The following is an 18,877-nucleotide window of genomic DNA, read 5'->3' as shown; positions in this document are numbered from 1 at the left end:
CTTCCATAAGCCTACTCTGCTCTGATTGGTCAGCTGGCCAAGCTTGCTGTGATTGGCACAGAGAGAAGTCCTCGAGCAAGTTAGCGAGCACCACCATTGGTAAATCACCTTTACATAGAACAATAATATAGTGCTCCAATCCGTTCGTATAATAATGTCATAAAATACAAAAACACTTTTGCAAGTGAATCGTGCCCACAGCTAAAGTTTAGCTGCTAAACTGTGAACACTTAAAACAATAATGGTGGATACGTTAGCCGAGTGCTAACAAGACTAACTGATAAAAACAATACAGTTTGTAAACCAAAATATGTCTACTGTAATGTTTGAAGAACGACAGAACTTTTAATCAGAACGCAGAACAGCTGTATCACAGGCGCACCAGCCTAACTAACTCGCTTGTCTCTCCCGCATTAACCCTATAGCTGCCGGTGCAGCAAAATAAACAGCAATTTCACAATGATTATAAAGTCTGTGTGCTATACTACATTCTTTATTATTAAACTAAGTCAGTCTACATTCATCAACACATTCTTAGGAAATAGTGGGTTCACAGCGAATTATCTGAACTACTTCAGTAAGAGTAATATCGTGCTTTACCTGGAAACCTAAAGCTGCACTAGGTATACATCACATATTAGCACAAAAACTTGATATTTTGAGCACTCAATTGAAAATGTACACATAACGTTTCAATCGTACTTACAGGTTGTGGTTCGGAGAGCTTGTTAGCCCAAATTAAAATAATTAAATTAAAATAAGAAATATAAAAATTTTTAGTTGTTTGATTATTTTAATGCTTGTCTTATTTGAAGTCATTTTGAGCCCCACTTGAACGTTTGTTGAGACCCCCTAGTGGACTCCAGCCTGGTAGGCCATCTTTTCCAAGCTTGTTGGGACTGCTAGACCTCTTGGCAAAGTTGGAAGGAGCTTGAGTTAGTTGACCCTGTTCCAAAACAGCTTAACAAGCTGCTGTGACCCGTTTTTCCAAGCAAAGTTGTCTCTTTCTCTCTCTTAGTCTCATAAAGCTGTCATTGTACCTTTGTTTGTGTGTGTGTCTTTGTGTCTGTGTGATCTGTGCTACTCCTGTGTGTCTGCAGCACACACCTGTCCCTTTGCCAAAGGAGTATGACGAGGACTCTCTAATCCCCAGTAGTCCAGCCACAGAGACCTCAGACAACGTTAGCCCAGTGGCCAGCCCCATCCACACTGGGTCAGTGCACATATTTCACATTCAGCTTAAACAACCCTTGCTAATGGCTTCTCACCGCTTTTATCTCCGTATTTATCTGTTGGTCATAAATGCTTATTTTTATACCTGTCTTCACTGTCATCAAGTGTCTAGGAAGTCGGTTCTTTTGAAGATGCTTTTGCTTTATACTGGGCTTCCAGCTGTTTTGAAAAGTCATTGTACCCGGTTTGCTGACTGGCTGGTTGTTTGACAGGTTTCTGGTCAGCTTCATGGTGGATGCGAGAGGCGGGTCCATGCGTGGCAGCAGGCATAATGGTCTGCGTGTGATCATCCCGCCGCGCACCTGCGCTGCCCCCACACGCATCACCTGCCGTCTGGTCAAACCGCAGAAACTCACCACCCCACCTCCTCTCGTGGAGGGAGAGGGACTTGCGTCTCGTATTATCTCTCTAGGGCCTTCCAGTATGCAGTTTCTGGGGTAAGGGTCCATGTGTGTGTGCAATAAAGATTCTGGTCCTGCTATTTTGGTTCCTTAATGATTCAATTAATACTTGTCACTGCAAAAAAATATGTTCTTAGTTTCTTTCTTACTTAGTATTTCTTTCTTACTTAGTATTTCTGTCTTGTTTACCAGTACAAATATCTAAACACTCAAGATACATTAACCTGAGAAGCAAGTTTATCAAAATAAAGTGGGTTTATGCTAAAACAAAACATTAAAAAAAAAAAAAAAAACCTGTCAGTGGGGTAAGAAAAACAAATTTGTTTTCCCTTTGAATTAAGTTTATTTTTCTGACCCCACTGGCAGATTTGTTTTGTTTTGTTTTAAGTGTAAAATCACTTAATTTTGATACTTTTTTCAGAAAACAAGACTTAAGCAAATCTGAATTTGTATATTGATATGTCTTGATTTAAGAGTGTTTTTGTAGTGCTTATAGTTGAACTAAATAATACAGAATAAAAAATAATATTTGCGAATAAATATTATTGTATTCACTCAGAATCTAGTTGTCAGATAAAGATCTTTTAAGATTTCTGACAAAAAAACACTAATAATAAATCACATAATAATATAATATAATATATGTGACCCTGGACCGCAAAACCAGTCATAAGGGTCAATTTTTCGAAATTGAGATTTATACATCATCTGAAAGCTGAATAAATAAGCTTTCCATTGATTTATGGTTTGTTAGGATAGGACATATTTGACCGTGATGCAACTATTTGAAAATCTGGAATCTGAGGGTGCAAAAAAATCTAAATATTGAGAAAATCGCCTTTAAAGTTGTCTTAGCAAAGCATATTACCAATCAAAAATTAAGTTTTAATATATTTATAGTAGGAAATTTACAAAATATCTTCATGGAACATGATCTTTACTTAATATCCTAATGATTTTTGGCATAAAAGAAAAATCAATCATTTTCACCCATAACAATGTATTTTTGGCTATTGCTAGAAATATACCCCAGCGACATAAGACTGGTTTTGTGGTCCAGGGTAACATATAATATAATAATTGACCTATTTTATTGTCTACTATATTTTTATATTACTTATATTATTTTTTATATATGGTTTATATTATTTTTATATATGGTTAGGTATTTATGAAATGCATATTCTTCTTGGATATTCTTCTTCTTTTCTTTCTATTGTGCTGCTGTGCCAAGTGGACTTTCCTCTATCAATCAATAAAGGAACAATACAATACAATAACTAATGCTTTTGCACCTTCCCATCACCTCCTTCAGGCCAGTGATAGTGGAGATCCCTCATTTTGCATCCTTGAGCCGAGGTGATCGGGAGCTAGTGGTTCTCCGAAGTGAGAATGGCTCTGTATGGAAAGAGCATCGGAACCGCTATGGCGATGACGTTCTTGAGACCATCCTTAATGGAATGGATGAAGGTAGTCTTAAGTTTCACTGAGAGGAATTCCCATAAGCCTTTTATAGTTTTATTTTCTGTTTCAGTTATGTAGCAGGTACTAGCAGACAAATTACATATCACTTTACACTGCACCAACAATTTCTGTAGGACTGACCTTATGACCTTGTAATCTCTTGGTGCTTTCATCAGATCTGGAAAGTCAGGAGGAGCTGGAGAAGAAAAGAATCCGCCGCATTATCTCCACAGACTTCCCTCTCTACTTCGCTGTGGTATCTCGTATCCAGCAAGAGAGTGATCTTATAGGTCCAGAGGGAGGTCAGCTGACAAGTAAGCTGGTGCCCCAGGTTCAGGCCATTTTCCCTGACACGGCGGTCACTAAGAGGGTCCGACTTGGCCTACAGGTGAGATTTCAGGAGATTTCATGATGTAGAGAATGACAGTGAAGCAATATCAGCATACAATAATACATTTATGATTCATACAGAATATATGATTACAGCCCCATAAGCCCATTCAAACTGAACTTGCACTTAATCAGAACTCATAAGGTGATTGAGTGATACTTAAAAAAAAAATAATTTCTACCTTTGTTAATCAAATTGATAATTATGTATTGCAAGAGAAAAATGTTTATCTAAAATTCTGTAAGCATTGTCATAAAAATAAAACATAAAAATTATATAATAATTATTATTATTATTAATAAAAAAATATTGTTTCAAGGTTGCTGCATAAATTCAGCAGAGAATGAATGAAAATGAATTCAGCATTTTTTCCCTCTTCTCTCTACCCAGGCCCAGCCAATCCCTGATGAGCTGCTGACTCGGCAATTAGGAAACCAGGCCACATTCAGTCCCGTTGTTACAGTGGAGCCTCGTAGACGCAAATTCCACCGACCAATCGGGCTGCGTATCTGTTTGCCTCCATCCTGGAGGGAGAGTCCACGCGATGCCGGAGAAGGAGACACTACCAGCCTCCGCCTCCTCTGCAGTGTTATTGGTACGGTCCGGTCCTGATCTATTTAAAAAAAAACATTGTCTGAAATTGATATTTATGTTTTGGAGAAAGGCAGATTGTCTTGAACGCCAGTCTTTTTCAGCCTCAGCCAGATTTGATGTAGCTGCCCTTCCAAGCTGCTTGGAAAAGGCTGAAACAGACTGGTGTCCTGCCTGGAGAGGGACACTGGGATAAAGATAGACTCAGCAAGTTCATTCCAGATGGTGTTGGTTGAAAAAAAAAAAAGGGGTTTTATAAAAAGCTGTAAACTTTCTGCAGGTGGCACTGCTCCCGCTCAGTGGGAAGACATCACTGGCACTACCAAGCTCATGTATTCCCACAACTGTGCCAACTTCACCACCAATGTATCCGCAAGGTGAGACACAAAAGCAAGCAAGAATAGAGCACCCAGGGGCAAATTTACTAAACGGCTGCACTATTTTGTGCATTGCATGTATTTCAGCACAGAAATATGCATATTATTTACTAACTACATGCAATATGTTTTAACCAGTCACTATATGTGCTGCAGTAGCACTAGATCATAAATATTATAGTACATAGATTGCACTGTATTCACTAATCTCAGCAGTTTTGTTTTGTTTAGTTTTTTTGGTTTTGTTTGGTTTTTTGTTTTGTTTGGTTTGGGGTTTTTAAGGGGGGTTTGGTTTTGTTTGTTTTTTTTTTACCATTGGCTTTGTTTGTTTTTTTACTATGTTTAAAAATAGGCAGTAAATTTTAGTTTTGGTTAATTGTGTTTATTTATTTATTTATTTATTGTTTCATTTTCGTTTTGTTGTTTGTATCCACTTTCTAATCATAATTATTATTTTTTTTTTAAGTTTGGTTTTCTTTGTTTTTTAACCATTGGTTTTGTTTTTTGTTTTTTTTCACCATGTTTAAAAAATAGGCAGTAAATAAATTTTTTGTTTTATTGTGTTGTTTTTGTTTTATTTATTTATTGTTTCATTTTTGCTTTGTTTTCTTGTTTGTATCCACTTTTATAATCATAATTGCAGCATAAATTCATTAAATGATGGAGCCTTTATTACAACGCAGACAGTGTGTGCAAGTAAACAATGCCATCATTCTTGCTCAGTACCCCACCCTTGCTCAGTAGCCACCACTGCAAACCATAGACCTGTAACACATTTATATTTATACACATTTACAAGTAAACACTGTTTCTTGTGACCCTATTTTCTGATGTCTATTGTATGTGCATCTGTCCTCTGTTTCGCCGCAGGTTCTGGCTGGCGGACTGTCCACGAACGGCGGAGGCCGTGACCTTCGCCAACCTGCTGTACCGTGAGCTGATGTCAGTTCCGTACATGGCTAAATTTGTGGTATTTGCTAAGATGAACGATGCCAGAGAGGGCCGTCTGCGCTGTTACTGCATGACCGATGACAAAATAGACAAAACCCTTGAGCTGCATGAGAACTTCTCCGAAGTGGCCCGCAGCAGAGACATAGAGGTTAGCTAACATAAAATCATATCTGTGCAGCTGTGTACACGTACATGTGTGTGTGTACAAAAATAAAACTAACTCACTGCATTAAAGCTAAGTCTCTGACTCACTGCTCTCCTTGTGTTTCTCCGTCCTTTTCCACCCACAGGTGATGGAGGGGATGCCGCTGCACTTAGAATGTTCCGGAAACCTGGTGCCTGTGAGGAAAGCCACCCAGCAGCCACGTAGCTTCAGTTTCCAAGCCTTCAGAGACAACCGGCTACCTGTCTCTGTAAAGGTCGGTTCGTCTGTCTTTCCCTTATTTATTTCTGTCCATCTGTGAGTGTGTCTTAGGAAATATAGGCTGAGAAGTTCATGCCAACTTCCCTGTGTAAATAATTTGCTTTTTCCAGTTAAATGTGTGTCATTCGTGTGTGTGTTTGAGTGTGTGTGTGTTAGCATTGTTAACCACTTTGTCTGATCATCTTTAGTTTTAGTTTTATGTACTCCCTAATGTCTTCAGTAGGGCTTCACATGTATTAAATAAAATCATCATAAAATCAAAATTGTAATATGGCTCAGTGTGACCCCAGAGCGTCAGTAAGCGTTTCAGGATGTGGCTTGGTTTGCATTTTGCTCTGCAATTTCTTTATATCGTCCAATGTGAACGCAAAGTGCTTCAGGTTCATATTTTTATATTTTTACATTAATGTAATTTCAAACATTTTTCCACTACAATTTATTATGAAAATTTAATAATGGGACACTGGGTCACAGAAGAGAGGATAACAGTAAAAAAAAATGATAACAGTAATATTCAGGGTTCCCACGCTTCTTGAAAGTACTTGAATTTCCACATTCAAAACTTTATTACTCTGAAATGTTTAATGTAAATGTTAAGTGTAAGTGAAATGTTAAGTAATGTAAGGTCTTTCATGACACTACATATGCTGGGGTGTGAATTTGATAGGTGCTTGATATAAAAGAAATGGTGCTTGAAAAAGTCCTTGAAAGTCCTTGAATCTGGTGTTCATGCAAGAGTGGGAACCCTGAATATTACAGAAAAAGGTTTTATACTATTTTACAATAAATTATATTATTGTAATAGTCTAGATAATATTAATAAATATTATTAGAATAAACAGTTACTATTATTATTATTAATAATAGAAAAAGATAAAGAAGAATAGTTTATTATGTATAATTTATTATGTCAAGTTAATATGAAAATCTAATAATGTAGAAAAATTACAAAAAATGTTTTTATAATATGTTGTAATAAATAACATTATTTTATTTTCTAGAGAATATTAATAAATCATATTCTACTATTAAAATCTTATTTTATTATTATTATTAACAGTAATAATAAGAATGTTCAGGTAGTGTGGTTTAAAAAAAATCAATGTGTGAGTGAAAAGTGGACAAAAAGAGATAAAGTGGACACACTTTGTTGTCAAATTATTCTAAAAATCTAATGGTGTCACAAGAGAAGAGATGAAAGCAAGAGATTATAACAAATACATTTAAAAAAATACATTTATTATAAGATTTTAAAAATAAATTGTATTCTATTCTAGATCATATTAATAGATCATATTAATAATTAATATATTACTACTGCAAATAATAATCATGTTCAAGTGGTGTTTTTAAAAAAACTAATGTGTGAGTGTAAAGTGGACAAAAAGAGATAAAGAAACTTTCTACTTGTGATACTTTCGGGTCCACTTCCAGTGTGCATGCAAAAGGAACTGTTTTTTTTTTTTTTTAAACAGTACTGGTAGTAGAGCGTGGAAAAACATGACTTGATTTTGAAACAACAGACATTACCTTCTGGTTTTTGCGAGCTGCTGTTTCAATGTGATTTTATGCTTTTTTGTTGTTCTTTAAATCAGCATTATGAGTTATTAAACCTTTATCAATTGCAGCTGGAATCACAATCGCAATATTTGTCAATATTTTTGGTCCAAATGGTGCAGTCCTAGTCCTCAGTGTATCTGATTTCCCCCAGTGCTGTCTTTCTCTCTCTCCCTCCACTTGTCTCCCTCCCTCCATTTGTTTGTCTGTCATTGTGGCTTCCACTCCGCACCTCTTTCTGTGATCGGTCAGCCTCGGACGAGCTGCTCTGTGTTGTATTTTTGGCTCTGTGGTGTAGCGGTTCACCTCGTAACTGTTGTATTAGTCTCGTGAGCATGCCCTTAACTCTTTCACCTTCTAGCCTGCCTGCCAGTCTATCTGCCTGCCTGTCTGTATGTCTGTCTCACTGTCTCTCTCTCTCTCTCTCACGGTCACTGTCTTAATGTCTGATCTCACAGACGGCCAGGTAAAAGTGAAGGTAAATCTCTCTCTGTCTCTCGCCTGCCTATGGACTGCCTCCATCCCCTTCCCCACCTCCCACCAACCTGTATGAGTCACAGCCGGGCGGCTGCTCTGTCTAACACTATTTAATCTGTCTCTTTCTCTACCTCTCTCTCTCTTCTTTCACTCCCTTTATTCATCTTCCCTCTCTCTTTTGGTCTCATTTGACCCTTTGCCTCGTTTTCACCCCTCTGTTCTCCTCTCTCCAACTGTTCCTCCCTCCCTCTCCATTTCCCCTGGCTCATCAGGTGAGAGACGCCAATAAGGAAGCCACTGGGTTCCTGTCCTTCCTGCGCAAGTCTACTAAGTACGAGGACACGCAGCACGTGCTGTGCAACCTCAACATCACCATGCCTCCCTGCGTCAAGGTGCCGTCGCTGTTCATTTCCTCTGTTATCAGTAACACCTGCACTTGTTCTCATGAACTCTGTTCAGACAAAACTGGTTTGCACGTCTGTGTTTTTGTCACTCAGCCTCCGTAAAAATTTCAAAGCAAATTCCCTATTGATTTTTGGGCTGAATCCAACTTGGGAGACCTCTGAGAATTCCAATCCCATGTGTATTTTTCCAAACGTATCAACTCGCTTCGTATCAACATCATTAGGAAATGTAGACCTTTTGTCAACTTTCTTGGTAAATAGCTGTTGTTGGTTAAAGGAGTACCTGGAATCACATTCAACATTAAAACTAAAATAAAAGATTGTAATAAAAACGAATAAATAAATAAATCAAATTTAATAATTATTTTAAAAATAATTAAAAATGAATAGTTCAATTTTTGGTCACTGAAGAGGTCTGAGTTTGTTTCTTAAGATGACTCAAGTGTGAACACCCTTAAATATTAATACAGTAGAGCGTGGGCAAGACTTGACTTAATTTGGTAACAAAAGGCATTGCTTTACTGGTTTTTGAGAGCTGAGAGCTGATGTTTCAATGTGATGTTATGCTTGTTTGCTGTTTATTTCAGCATTGTAAGATTTGAAATATTTTTCATATTGCAGTTTGAATCACAGTCGCATTATTTGTATGTGAAAACAACATTAAAATATTGTAATTTAAATGTATGAATTAAAAAAAAAATAAAAAAAAATATATATATATATAATATATATATTTTTTATATATAAATAAATGTTATTTGTGGATATGTGTATTTTGTTTAAAAAATGCATAAAAAATAAAAAATGTTTGGGAACCTAATCCTGTCTAATTAAATAAATAATTTCTTTATTTATTCATTTATTTACTTATTATAATTAATTTTTTAACTGATTATAATGGAGTTTATGTCACTTGACTGTACAAGTTGTCTAGAGTGGACCATTTAACTCTAGGATTCAATTAAACGGCATAATGAAAGAAATTATAATTCTTCTTCAGGGCACATGGCATTCAGGATGTGTCTAGAGATATCTCAAGATATTCCTTAAAGGTTATGGTTCAGGCTACAGAAATAATAGTCATTCTAAATTGTACTTAAATGGATTAAAATGAAATGAGAAGTTATTTTTGAGACTCTACATTAGATTTGTGCCTTAACAAAATAAATAAATAAATAAAAATAAATTGGTGTATTGGACCATTTATCTTGATTTCATCCCATTTTCTCCCCAATTTCTTTAAATATATCTCGTAAACATACCCATTTTAGGAAAAAGAGAAATGCAAATAAAAGGATGCAGTTGGTGTTTCAGATGTAATATTGTCTCCAGATTCTCTTTCTGTGTATTATAACACCTTCAAGCTATTTTCATACATGAGCACTTTTCCTTGATGGGAATTTACATGCTCTGATAAATACTGTATGAAAGACAAAACTGCAGCACTGTATTTACTGTATTTTTTTCTTAGGTGGTGGGTAGCGATGAGCGGCGGAGAACATTGACCCCTCTAGCCCTGAGGGAGAGGTACAGCGCCCTGAACGAGCCTGGCCTGGGTAAGACATAGCGGCACCATGACGCGTCCCCTCAGCTGTGGAGGAGGGGGGCTTCTGAATGCTGTGCCCATATACTTGCTTCTATACCTGCCCACTCTCTCATGCATGGCTGTGATTGGGCATTGGATGCTGAGCACTGCTCTCTTTTATGAGGGTGATGCTGGGATTGCGCTCAGAGGGGCCACTACCTACACAAACAATTCAGAGAAATGGGCGGCCCTTATATTTACTGAGCGAATGAGCAGTAATGTAGCGCATGGTGCTGGTTTGATTCCAGCATAAATACTCTCAGCATGGCAAACTCCAGCTTTGAGAATGAGTTTTAAAGGGAAAGGACTGCTAAAAACTGCCTGTTTAGAGGTTTTGAGTGATTATAGAAAGGGTCCAGGAGGTTCGAATCAGCTTTGCCATCCAAAACACGTCGCATCTCCATTGTTCTTGAAGCAGATGAAGCCAACTAATGTATGTAGAGCGCAGATTTTGACCAGGTCTTGGTAAGTGATGACCAATGTTATCATTTCAGTCACCAGTTGTAACTAATCTTGGTCATTTTATTGTATCTTGGCATTTTTACAAGGTGTTTTAACATATAGTGGCTGTAATATGTCCATTACATTAATTTCATATACAGTTGTCAATGAAAACGATAGATTTCTAGAGGAGGCTGTTTTCATTATGTTATTCGGATCTTCATTGACAAGATCTTTACTGAACATTATTTTCATTATTCATATATATATATATATATACCAATCCCAAGTATACACTACTGTTCAAAAGTTAGAGTTGGTAATATTTTTATTCTGCAAGGATGCATTCAATTGATCAAACATGACGGTGAAGACATTTATGATTTTACAAAAGATTTCAGTTTCAAATAAATACTCCTCTTTTGAACTTCTGTTCATCAAAGTATCCTGACAAAAAAAATGTATCATGGTTTTCACAAAAATGTTAAGCAGCAAGAACCATTTTCAACATTATTAATAATAATATAAAATGTTTCTTGAGGAGCAAATTGGCATATTAAAATGATTTCTGAAGGATCATGTGACACTGACGACTCGAGTAATGATGCTGAAAATTCTGCAGAAATTACATTTTAAAGCATTAAAATAGAAAAAAATATTTTAAATTGTAGTGATATTTCACAATATTGCAGTTTTTACTGTATTTTTGATGTATGCCTTTTTTAGCATAATTTCAAATCTTACCAATCCTAAACTTTTAAATGGTAGTGCATATGTTCAGTTCTTTATATATGACAGATAAAACCATATATCAACTAACCCCAAATATATGGTCATATTGTTATTGTAATCTATAGTCTATATTGTATTTCAGTGAAAGCTACAGTGAAATATATATTATCCACTAGCATAGCTGGGTATGTTAATAAAGTGGTTCATCATTGGACTGTCTGTGGAAACAGTGATATATTTTGTCTTTGATTCAGCCACTGTGAATGCCATAGAGAGAACCGAGCTAAAGATCACAGTAATAGCAGAACAGCTGGGACTTAGCTGGACCGGTAAGAGCTTTACTTCTTGTATCTCTTTTCATTACCTCTCAGTTTTTTCCTTAACTCACATTCTATAAGTGGTTTTGTCTGTTTTTGTATATAGAGCTGGCGAGGGAGCTGCAGTTCAGTGTGGATGACATTAACCGGATCAGAGTGGAGAATCCCAACTCTCTCCTGGACCAGAGTTCAGCTCTGCTCAACCTTTGGGTCAGCCGAGAGGGCAAGAAGGCCAAGAGTGAGGATCAATAATTAACACTCTACATCTTTGTGGCTTTATACAGCAGGATTATTATCATAAACCACGATGAAAACTATTTATGTAAAAGCCCTGAACTGGAATAAAATAATAAATGGAAGGTGAACTTTAAACTAAAACAAAACTAAACTAAAAAAGTGGACAAAAGGTGAAAATAACAGTATTTATTCATCACTGTTAATGTTAGTCAATAAAAACACAGCTGTTCATTTTAATTCATGTTAGTTCATTTTAATAATGTATTCGTAAATGTTGAAATGAACATTTAATAAACAATAAATGCTTTCAAATTATATTTCATTGTTAGTATTAAAGGGTTAGTTCACCCAAAAATTAAAATTCTGTCCTTAATTACCCTCATGTTGTTCCAAACCCATATGACCTTCGTTCATCTTCTAAACACAAATTAAGATCAGAGCTCTCTGACCCTCCGTAGACAGCAATGCAACTGCAATGTTCCCAGGTACAGAAAAAGTAGCAAGGACATCGGTAAAATAGTCCATGTGACATCAGTGGTTCAACCATAATTTTACGAAGCTACGAGAATACTTTTTTTAGTTACCGTCTTCCGCCATTTTGGAGAGTACCCTAGAACGTAATCAACGTATATCAGCGTTGTTTACGTTCAGCATACGCACACTGTCTACTGAATGTAAACAATGCTGATTTACATTGATTACGATCTGGGGTACTCTCAAAAATGGCGGAATTCAAAGTGTTCAAAGAATTCAAACCCTCTCAATATTCAAAGTGCAAATAGAGACCAAATTTTTCAAGTATGATACAGAGCTATAGACAACTACACAACCTATTATAGCCTACACACTAATAACAGCCTAGATATTGTATGTAGCCTAATTTGCGCGCATCAGGGAGTCGCTCTCAAAACGCGGGGTATTAAAATCACTTTTGAATGCGTGTGCAGTTTACTTTCGGTTTCGATTTAATGATCGCGCAAACTCTCGGCAGCGCGTGCATTCTACAGTACAAGACATTAATTTTGTCAGACACTCTGCAACGAATCCTCCTTTAATGTTTCTTATGGGCCAGTAAGTGTCTTTTTTTGTTCGCACTGAAGTAAATTTAAAATAATTTTAAAAAATTCTGGCCAATCAGGGGCCCCTGCACACGTGGGGCCCCTAGGCTGCAGCCTAGGCAAGCCTGTGTTAATCCGTGCCTGACAGGAACTAATTTTACTCTTTGTAACTGTTTCCTTGTATTTGTATACTCCTCCATCATCACATCTTCAGTGGAGAACCTTTATGGAGCTTTGAAGAACATTGACCGGTCAGATATTGTGAAGTCTCTGGAGGCTCAGGCTCCGCAGGTGCTTCCCGAGGCGCTGGAGGAAGGAGCCTGCAGACTGGCTGATTGTGACTCCACTCTGCTTTCCCCTAGTGTCATCAACGGTAAGAACAGACTGCAGCTTGCACTAATCTTCTAATCCTCTGGACTTCTATCAGTGAACTGACATTAGACACCAAGTAAACCAAGGCTTTAGGGCTGTCAAAAAGAAATTCGAATTTCGAATATTTGTCGAATTTAAAAAAAAAATCCACATTCCACATAAAATCCAAATTTAAGGTCTGCGTCAGCCATCAGGCATCCTTATCAGTGGCGCACGAGATGCGATGACGATGTATGTGTCATTGATTGCATTTGAATGCTTTTGTTAGCCTATCCAGTTGAACCCACTAGATGCTGCGCTGCTACGTTGTTCATTCATATTTTGCGGAAAACGAGAGCACAAGTGTGGAGAAGATGTTGTTTACATCAAAACTGAAACCAAGCCGTTCACACAGAACGCATATTTATCACATTTTCTAGAGGGACATCTAACAGCGTTGCACTCGCGTCTCGCAGAGAGCGACATGTTTAGAAAGCCATGTAAAATTAATGCAAGTTCAACTTTTAAAAAACATGTCTAAAGACGTTATGGCGGTTTTTCCCATCCCACTGTATCTCATGTTTTTAAATGAAGAAAGTAGCCTACTCTTTGTGATTGATTTTCGGTCCTTTGTATTAAACTATACATACATGCATGGTGCTGTTTTTTCTTCTTCTAATTGTTTAAGCAACTTTATTAATTATATATGGTTTATAAACATTATTTTAAACATTATGCACTTTTTTCCAAAGATAGTCGTGTTATTTTATTATGCTTTGAAGAAACATGTATAATATTTTGCTCGATGCGCCCTCTTGTGGCCTCAGGAGAGAAGCCAAAAGCTTTTTTCCCCCTAACTGAAATTATGCCTTTTAAATTCGAATATAATTCTTAGTTTTTCAGTCATTTTGACAGCCCTACAAGGCTTAGATGTTTGAAGCTGCATGGGTTGGCCACTAATTGCATACAATCTCTAGTCTCCCAAAATCCTGAGCATGAAATTTAGGTTGAAAGAACATCTGAGGGACTCGGATTTAATGAGAATTTTTTTTTAGTTTTTCTAATTTTTTCAGTGATGAATCAGGCATGCCATGGCATTGCCACCATTTCCTGCCTTTTCCATTCATTACTAAACAAACCTCTCAGTAGCGACAAATTGTCATGTGGTGGCATTACTTGACATAGGTCTATATGAGATTTCAAGTCTCCTTGAATGCAACAGGTACTCCCAAGGTATTATAAATAGTATTATGGCAAATGCATATACAACTGTGTATAGTAATATAGCAAATACATATTATAAATATTTCTAAATAATTATGGTAAAATGCAAAGGAATATATGTATATATATATATATATATATATATATATATATTAGGGGTGGATATCAAAATCTAATATCACGATGTGTAATTTTATTTCACAGTAACAATATATATCACAATATAGATATTTCTGCTTTAAATAAGGTTTTTTTGATATCAAAATGTTTAATACCATAGAAATAATTCTTGTCACCAGTGTCAATATCACAGAAAACTAATACTAGCCTAAATTAATAATAAAAAACTCAAGCGCACTGAAGACAAGTAAACAGTCTGCGATTAAATAAGAATAAGAAACTAAATACAAGCAACAGGACAAAAGAACTTCAGTAGAACAAATGACTGTTACATACATTGTATAAAATAATCAAATGTATAAAAACACTGCATATTCTTCAGTGTGTAAATTAAATATATATTTATTCTTATTAAAGTTACAAAAGTGATTTAGTCAAGAAGCAGAGAGAGATTTTCTCTTTTTTGTTGTTTGATTAACATGAAAGGAATATATATATATATATATATATATATATATATATATTAGGGGTGGATATCAAAATCTAATATCACGATGTGTAATTTTATTTCACAGTAACAATATATATCACAATATAGATATTTCTGCTTTAAATAAGGTTTTTTTGATATCAAAATGTTTAATACCATAGAAATAATTCTTGTCACCAGTGTCAATATCACAGAAAACTAATACTAGCCTAAATTAATAATAAAAAACTCAAGCGCACTGAAGACAAGTAAACAGTCTGCGATTAAATAAGAATAAGAAACTAAATACAAGCAACAGGACAAAAGAACTTCAGTAGAACAAATGACTGTTACATACATTGTATAAAATAATCAAATGTATAAAAACACTGCATATTCTTCAGTGTGTAAATTAAATATATATTTATTCTTATTAAAGTTACAAAAGTGATTTAGTCAAGAAGCAGAGAGAGATTTTCTCTGTCACTTTAAGAGCTGCCCGGATCCAATATACTGTTACACATGTAAGCTGTTTCTCAGCTGTTTGCTTTCACTTAAGACCTAAATTACTGTGTTTATGAGGTAACTTGCAAAGACGGACATTTTGACACATTCAACTGTGTGTATTTAACCGTTCAATGCCTATAAATCGGCAAAAATAGTACTCCCGCTCTCTATGAGCACCATCTTCACGTGTGCGCGCCTCTCTGACAGCGCTCAGAAACAGTCTCTCAGACAGCACGCACATATAGAAAAATTAGCTCTCTTTTGCTGCTGATTGCATTGCAACGGCTTAAAATCACTTGTTTTTAGACTGCAATGCTTAAAAACGCATACAAGCAATATATTTTCGTGACCACTTAACGTTATTCGTGTCTACTGGTATTCGTGTCTACTGGTATATCGCCCACCCCTCATATATATATATATATATATATATATATATATATTTTTTTTAATGATGGACAAATGCAATTGGAAAATAATATATAAAGGGAAAAATAGCATTGGGAATTTTTTTTTTTATATTTATATTTTTATATTTATATGTTTATGGAGTGAAGCATGCAAAATTGACACAGTATAGAGCAGTGGTGCAAGCAAATGCTGAGAGTGAAATTGTAGCAGTTATGCTCCAGAAAACAATTAAAATGTGCTTTGGGGTACCGAAGTGTATTTTTTCAAATATGCCAGTGAGGAACAGATAGGAGTATGCAGGCTCGTATGGATGAGTACTTCAAGAGAAGACAAGAGGCCTCCATACTTGTGTCTGCGCCTCTCTGTCTCTCTTTTCCTCCTTCTCTCTTTCTCTAAACATGTCATCTGCAGCCCAGCCGCCCTACTCTTCCTCCTCACAGCTCTCCTCTTCGACCTCCGACCTCATAATGACCTCCTCTGGGCCTCCTCTTTTCCTGTCATTCTTTTTGTTTTGTTTTCTAGTTCCCATTTTTTGTGGGAGCTGTGCTGTGTCTGTATGCATGCGCATGCTGCTTGACGTGCTTTTTTTTGTTGTTGTTTCTGGAAAAAATGTACTTGTGAGGCCTTTAAGTAAAAAGAGGCCTTTGTTTGTGTTGCTCTATAACAAAATAGTGTATGCATGGCATGCTTTCAACTTATGGGTTTCTTCCTGTGTATATGCACTAATTGTTTTCCTGAGTGGCGTTGAATTCCTGAATTTCAGTAACTTCATTAACTCTTCTTCTTATCTCTGGTGAATATATTAACATTGTTGTTTTAGGCCCTGCTGTTCTGTTTACATAATGCTCTGGAAAATGGATCTGTGACTATCGTGTTGCAGAAGCATTTTTGGAACGTTATGTGTCAACTGATTTATTGCTGTTGGTGTGTTTCAAGTGTGTTTGTGTGTCACGCATTGATTGTGAGACACCATTTTCAACCACAGAGCTCGGTGTTGTTGCTGATGTCATGGACTGTATTCACAAACATGAAAATTGTGTAGCTATTAACGACCCCTTGTGGCTAAAACTGGAATCTATCACATATAACATTTCACATTTTTATAACCTTTATTTTTCTAAGCTAATCACTTTCTCCTGGCTGAAAGAGACCAAAATGGCTGCATAAAACAATTCAGATACAATATTCGCATAAAATTATCACATGATATAAGATGTGAATGCAGTCCTAATCTGTATGTGTGTGTGGGAAGAAATATCTAACCTTCCTGTCAGGCCATATAAGATAATCAGATCACTCAGATGTTGTGTGTGATATCAAGATGTTTCAGAGCCATAATTTTGCGTTGTGTGTGGTGTGTTGTGCTGTAATGTGATGTGTGTTTGACTGTTTGAGTGTGTTTACATTTATTTGCATGCATACCTGTGTGTGGGTATGTCTGTTTTTGTGTGAGGGAGTTTTCATATGTGGCTTTTGTACATAACAATGAACAAAGTTTTTACACATTTGCCCCATGTTGTGTTGCTTATTTGTATTGGAGTGACAGTAGAATTATTGTGTCTCACAGTGTGCTCTGTGTGCGTCTGACTCACATGTGTGTATTCTCATTACTGGGGGCACAGTGAAGGTCTCCACTAATTCATCGCTGTAAATCATCCTCATTCTCTTCTGCAATATTTCTTCATTTCTTCTTATCATTATCATTCCAATACAACAGTAATACATCATCCATCCAACCATGGAACCATCCATGCATCCATCCACCCACATATACAGCTACAACATTTGCTCAAATGGTGCCAGTTGTTTGATAAATTAGTAACATTTATAATAGCATAATGCTACAACAAAACTACTGACAAGCTTTTTGTTTTTTTTTCTCAACTTTTAGTTGTTGTTTTGTGTCATCAGGCAAGTCTGTCCATATTATTATGGTCTAAATTAGTTAAACATACTAAATGTGAATAGTACAATTTTGGTTATGCATTGCATTATATCATGTATTTTCAGTTAATGCATTTCCATACTTTGTTTAAATGCTTTCATTGCAAAGCTAAAAATCATGCTTATTGAAGTACAGTCATATGCATTAAATAAACTTTAGCTTCTTAGCAAAGCTTTGGTTGCTTTAAGCATATTAAGTTAGTATTCTATTTTTTGTTGATGCATATTTTAATTGTTTCTCAAAAATTAATCTGAAATCAATAATATGTGGACACCCTGCAGTAGAGCTGTGGACTCCCAGACCCCAGCAATATAATACAAAAATGATAAAATAGCCATGATTGATGATTATATTTCACTTTATTTTTTATATTTTTAAAATATGTATTATAAAATGTATTTGTGTTGTGCTGTAAGAATGAAGAAGTACATAAAAAACTGCAAAGTTGGTAGCAGAGTTGCAGAGTTGGTCCCCGTTACACCTTTAAAACTATTGCGTGTTCTTATTAATCATGCATACTATTGCTCACATTTCATGCAAATACAAGTCAGTTATGTATATTGCAATTCCATGCAATTCCATTTGAACAATCCCAGGAATGTGTGGTCCTACATTATGATCATACACACAAGAGAAAAGCCATTGTTGCATAATCATTAAGGTGGATGTACTGTGTGGTCATGTACACAACTTTCATATGTATATGAGAAAGAAAGAGCTGACATGAGCCAATTTTGAATCTGAGCATATTAGTGTGTATGTGGGTGGGGGAAGGTATGGTAAAGGAATATTCTGGGTTTTCAGCATATTGAACATGGTAATTTAAACTTGTCCCTCATTGTCCCCTCAGATGTGTAAATGAACACGTTTCAGTATACTTATAATGGAAGCTTAGTAGGAATTTTTTTAATGTTTTGTAGCTAATAAATCAACATTTACGTCATCATGAAATGAAAATGCAATAGTTTTGCAAATGCATGTTATTTATCTAATTGTGAATAATTCCTTCAAGTATATGCTTAATTTTTTATTTATTTATTTGACCTTGTGATGTTTAATCAAAATGTTTTCTTGACTTCAAAATTACTTGTTACTGTCTGCCAGACTTCTCCAATCCCCGCCTCTCCATGACTGACTGCAAGCTCGTGGTCAGATCTGTGTCCATCCAATCAACAAACCAATGGAAAGAACCAAGCACCCCCCGCGACGC

The 18,877-nt window shown here is 36.0% G+C and overlaps 1 protein-coding gene across 4 annotated transcripts in view; it reads left to right on the top strand.

The window, feature by feature from the left end:
- Positions 1-18,877, top strand: part of ank1b (ankyrin 1, erythrocytic b) — an 85,801-nt gene that overhangs the window by 62,698 nt on the left and 4,226 nt on the right. For all 4 annotated transcript variants that reach the window (XM_016477319.1, XM_016477318.1, XM_016477317.1 and 1 more), the window contains 13 exons: positions 1,101-1,213; positions 1,446-1,670; positions 2,950-3,104; positions 3,275-3,486; positions 3,880-4,084; positions 4,361-4,457; positions 5,328-5,556; positions 5,699-5,827; positions 8,139-8,258; positions 9,742-9,826; positions 11,283-11,357; positions 11,452-11,583; positions 12,855-13,013. In XM_016477319.1, coding sequence (XP_016332805.1) covers positions 1,101-1,213; positions 1,446-1,670; positions 2,950-3,104; positions 3,275-3,486; positions 3,880-4,084; positions 4,361-4,457; positions 5,328-5,556; positions 5,699-5,827; positions 8,139-8,258; positions 9,742-9,826; positions 11,283-11,357; positions 11,452-11,583; positions 12,855-13,013 — 1,936 coding nt within the window. The remainder of the gene's footprint in view (positions 1-1,100; positions 1,214-1,445; positions 1,671-2,949; positions 3,105-3,274; positions 3,487-3,879; positions 4,085-4,360; positions 4,458-5,327; positions 5,557-5,698; positions 5,828-8,138; positions 8,259-9,741; positions 9,827-11,282; positions 11,358-11,451; positions 11,584-12,854; positions 13,014-18,877) is intronic.

This window comes from Sinocyclocheilus anshuiensis, unplaced genomic scaffold (assembly GCF_001515605.1).
Source record: "Sinocyclocheilus anshuiensis isolate Anshui unplaced genomic scaffold, SAMN03320099.WGS_v1.1 scaffold412, whole genome shotgun sequence".
Taxonomy (NCBI): Eukaryota; Metazoa; Chordata; class Actinopteri; order Cypriniformes; family Cyprinidae; genus Sinocyclocheilus; species Sinocyclocheilus anshuiensis.
The sequence above is the reverse complement of the archived record's forward strand: the minus strand, read 5'-3'. Positions and strand labels throughout refer to the sequence as shown.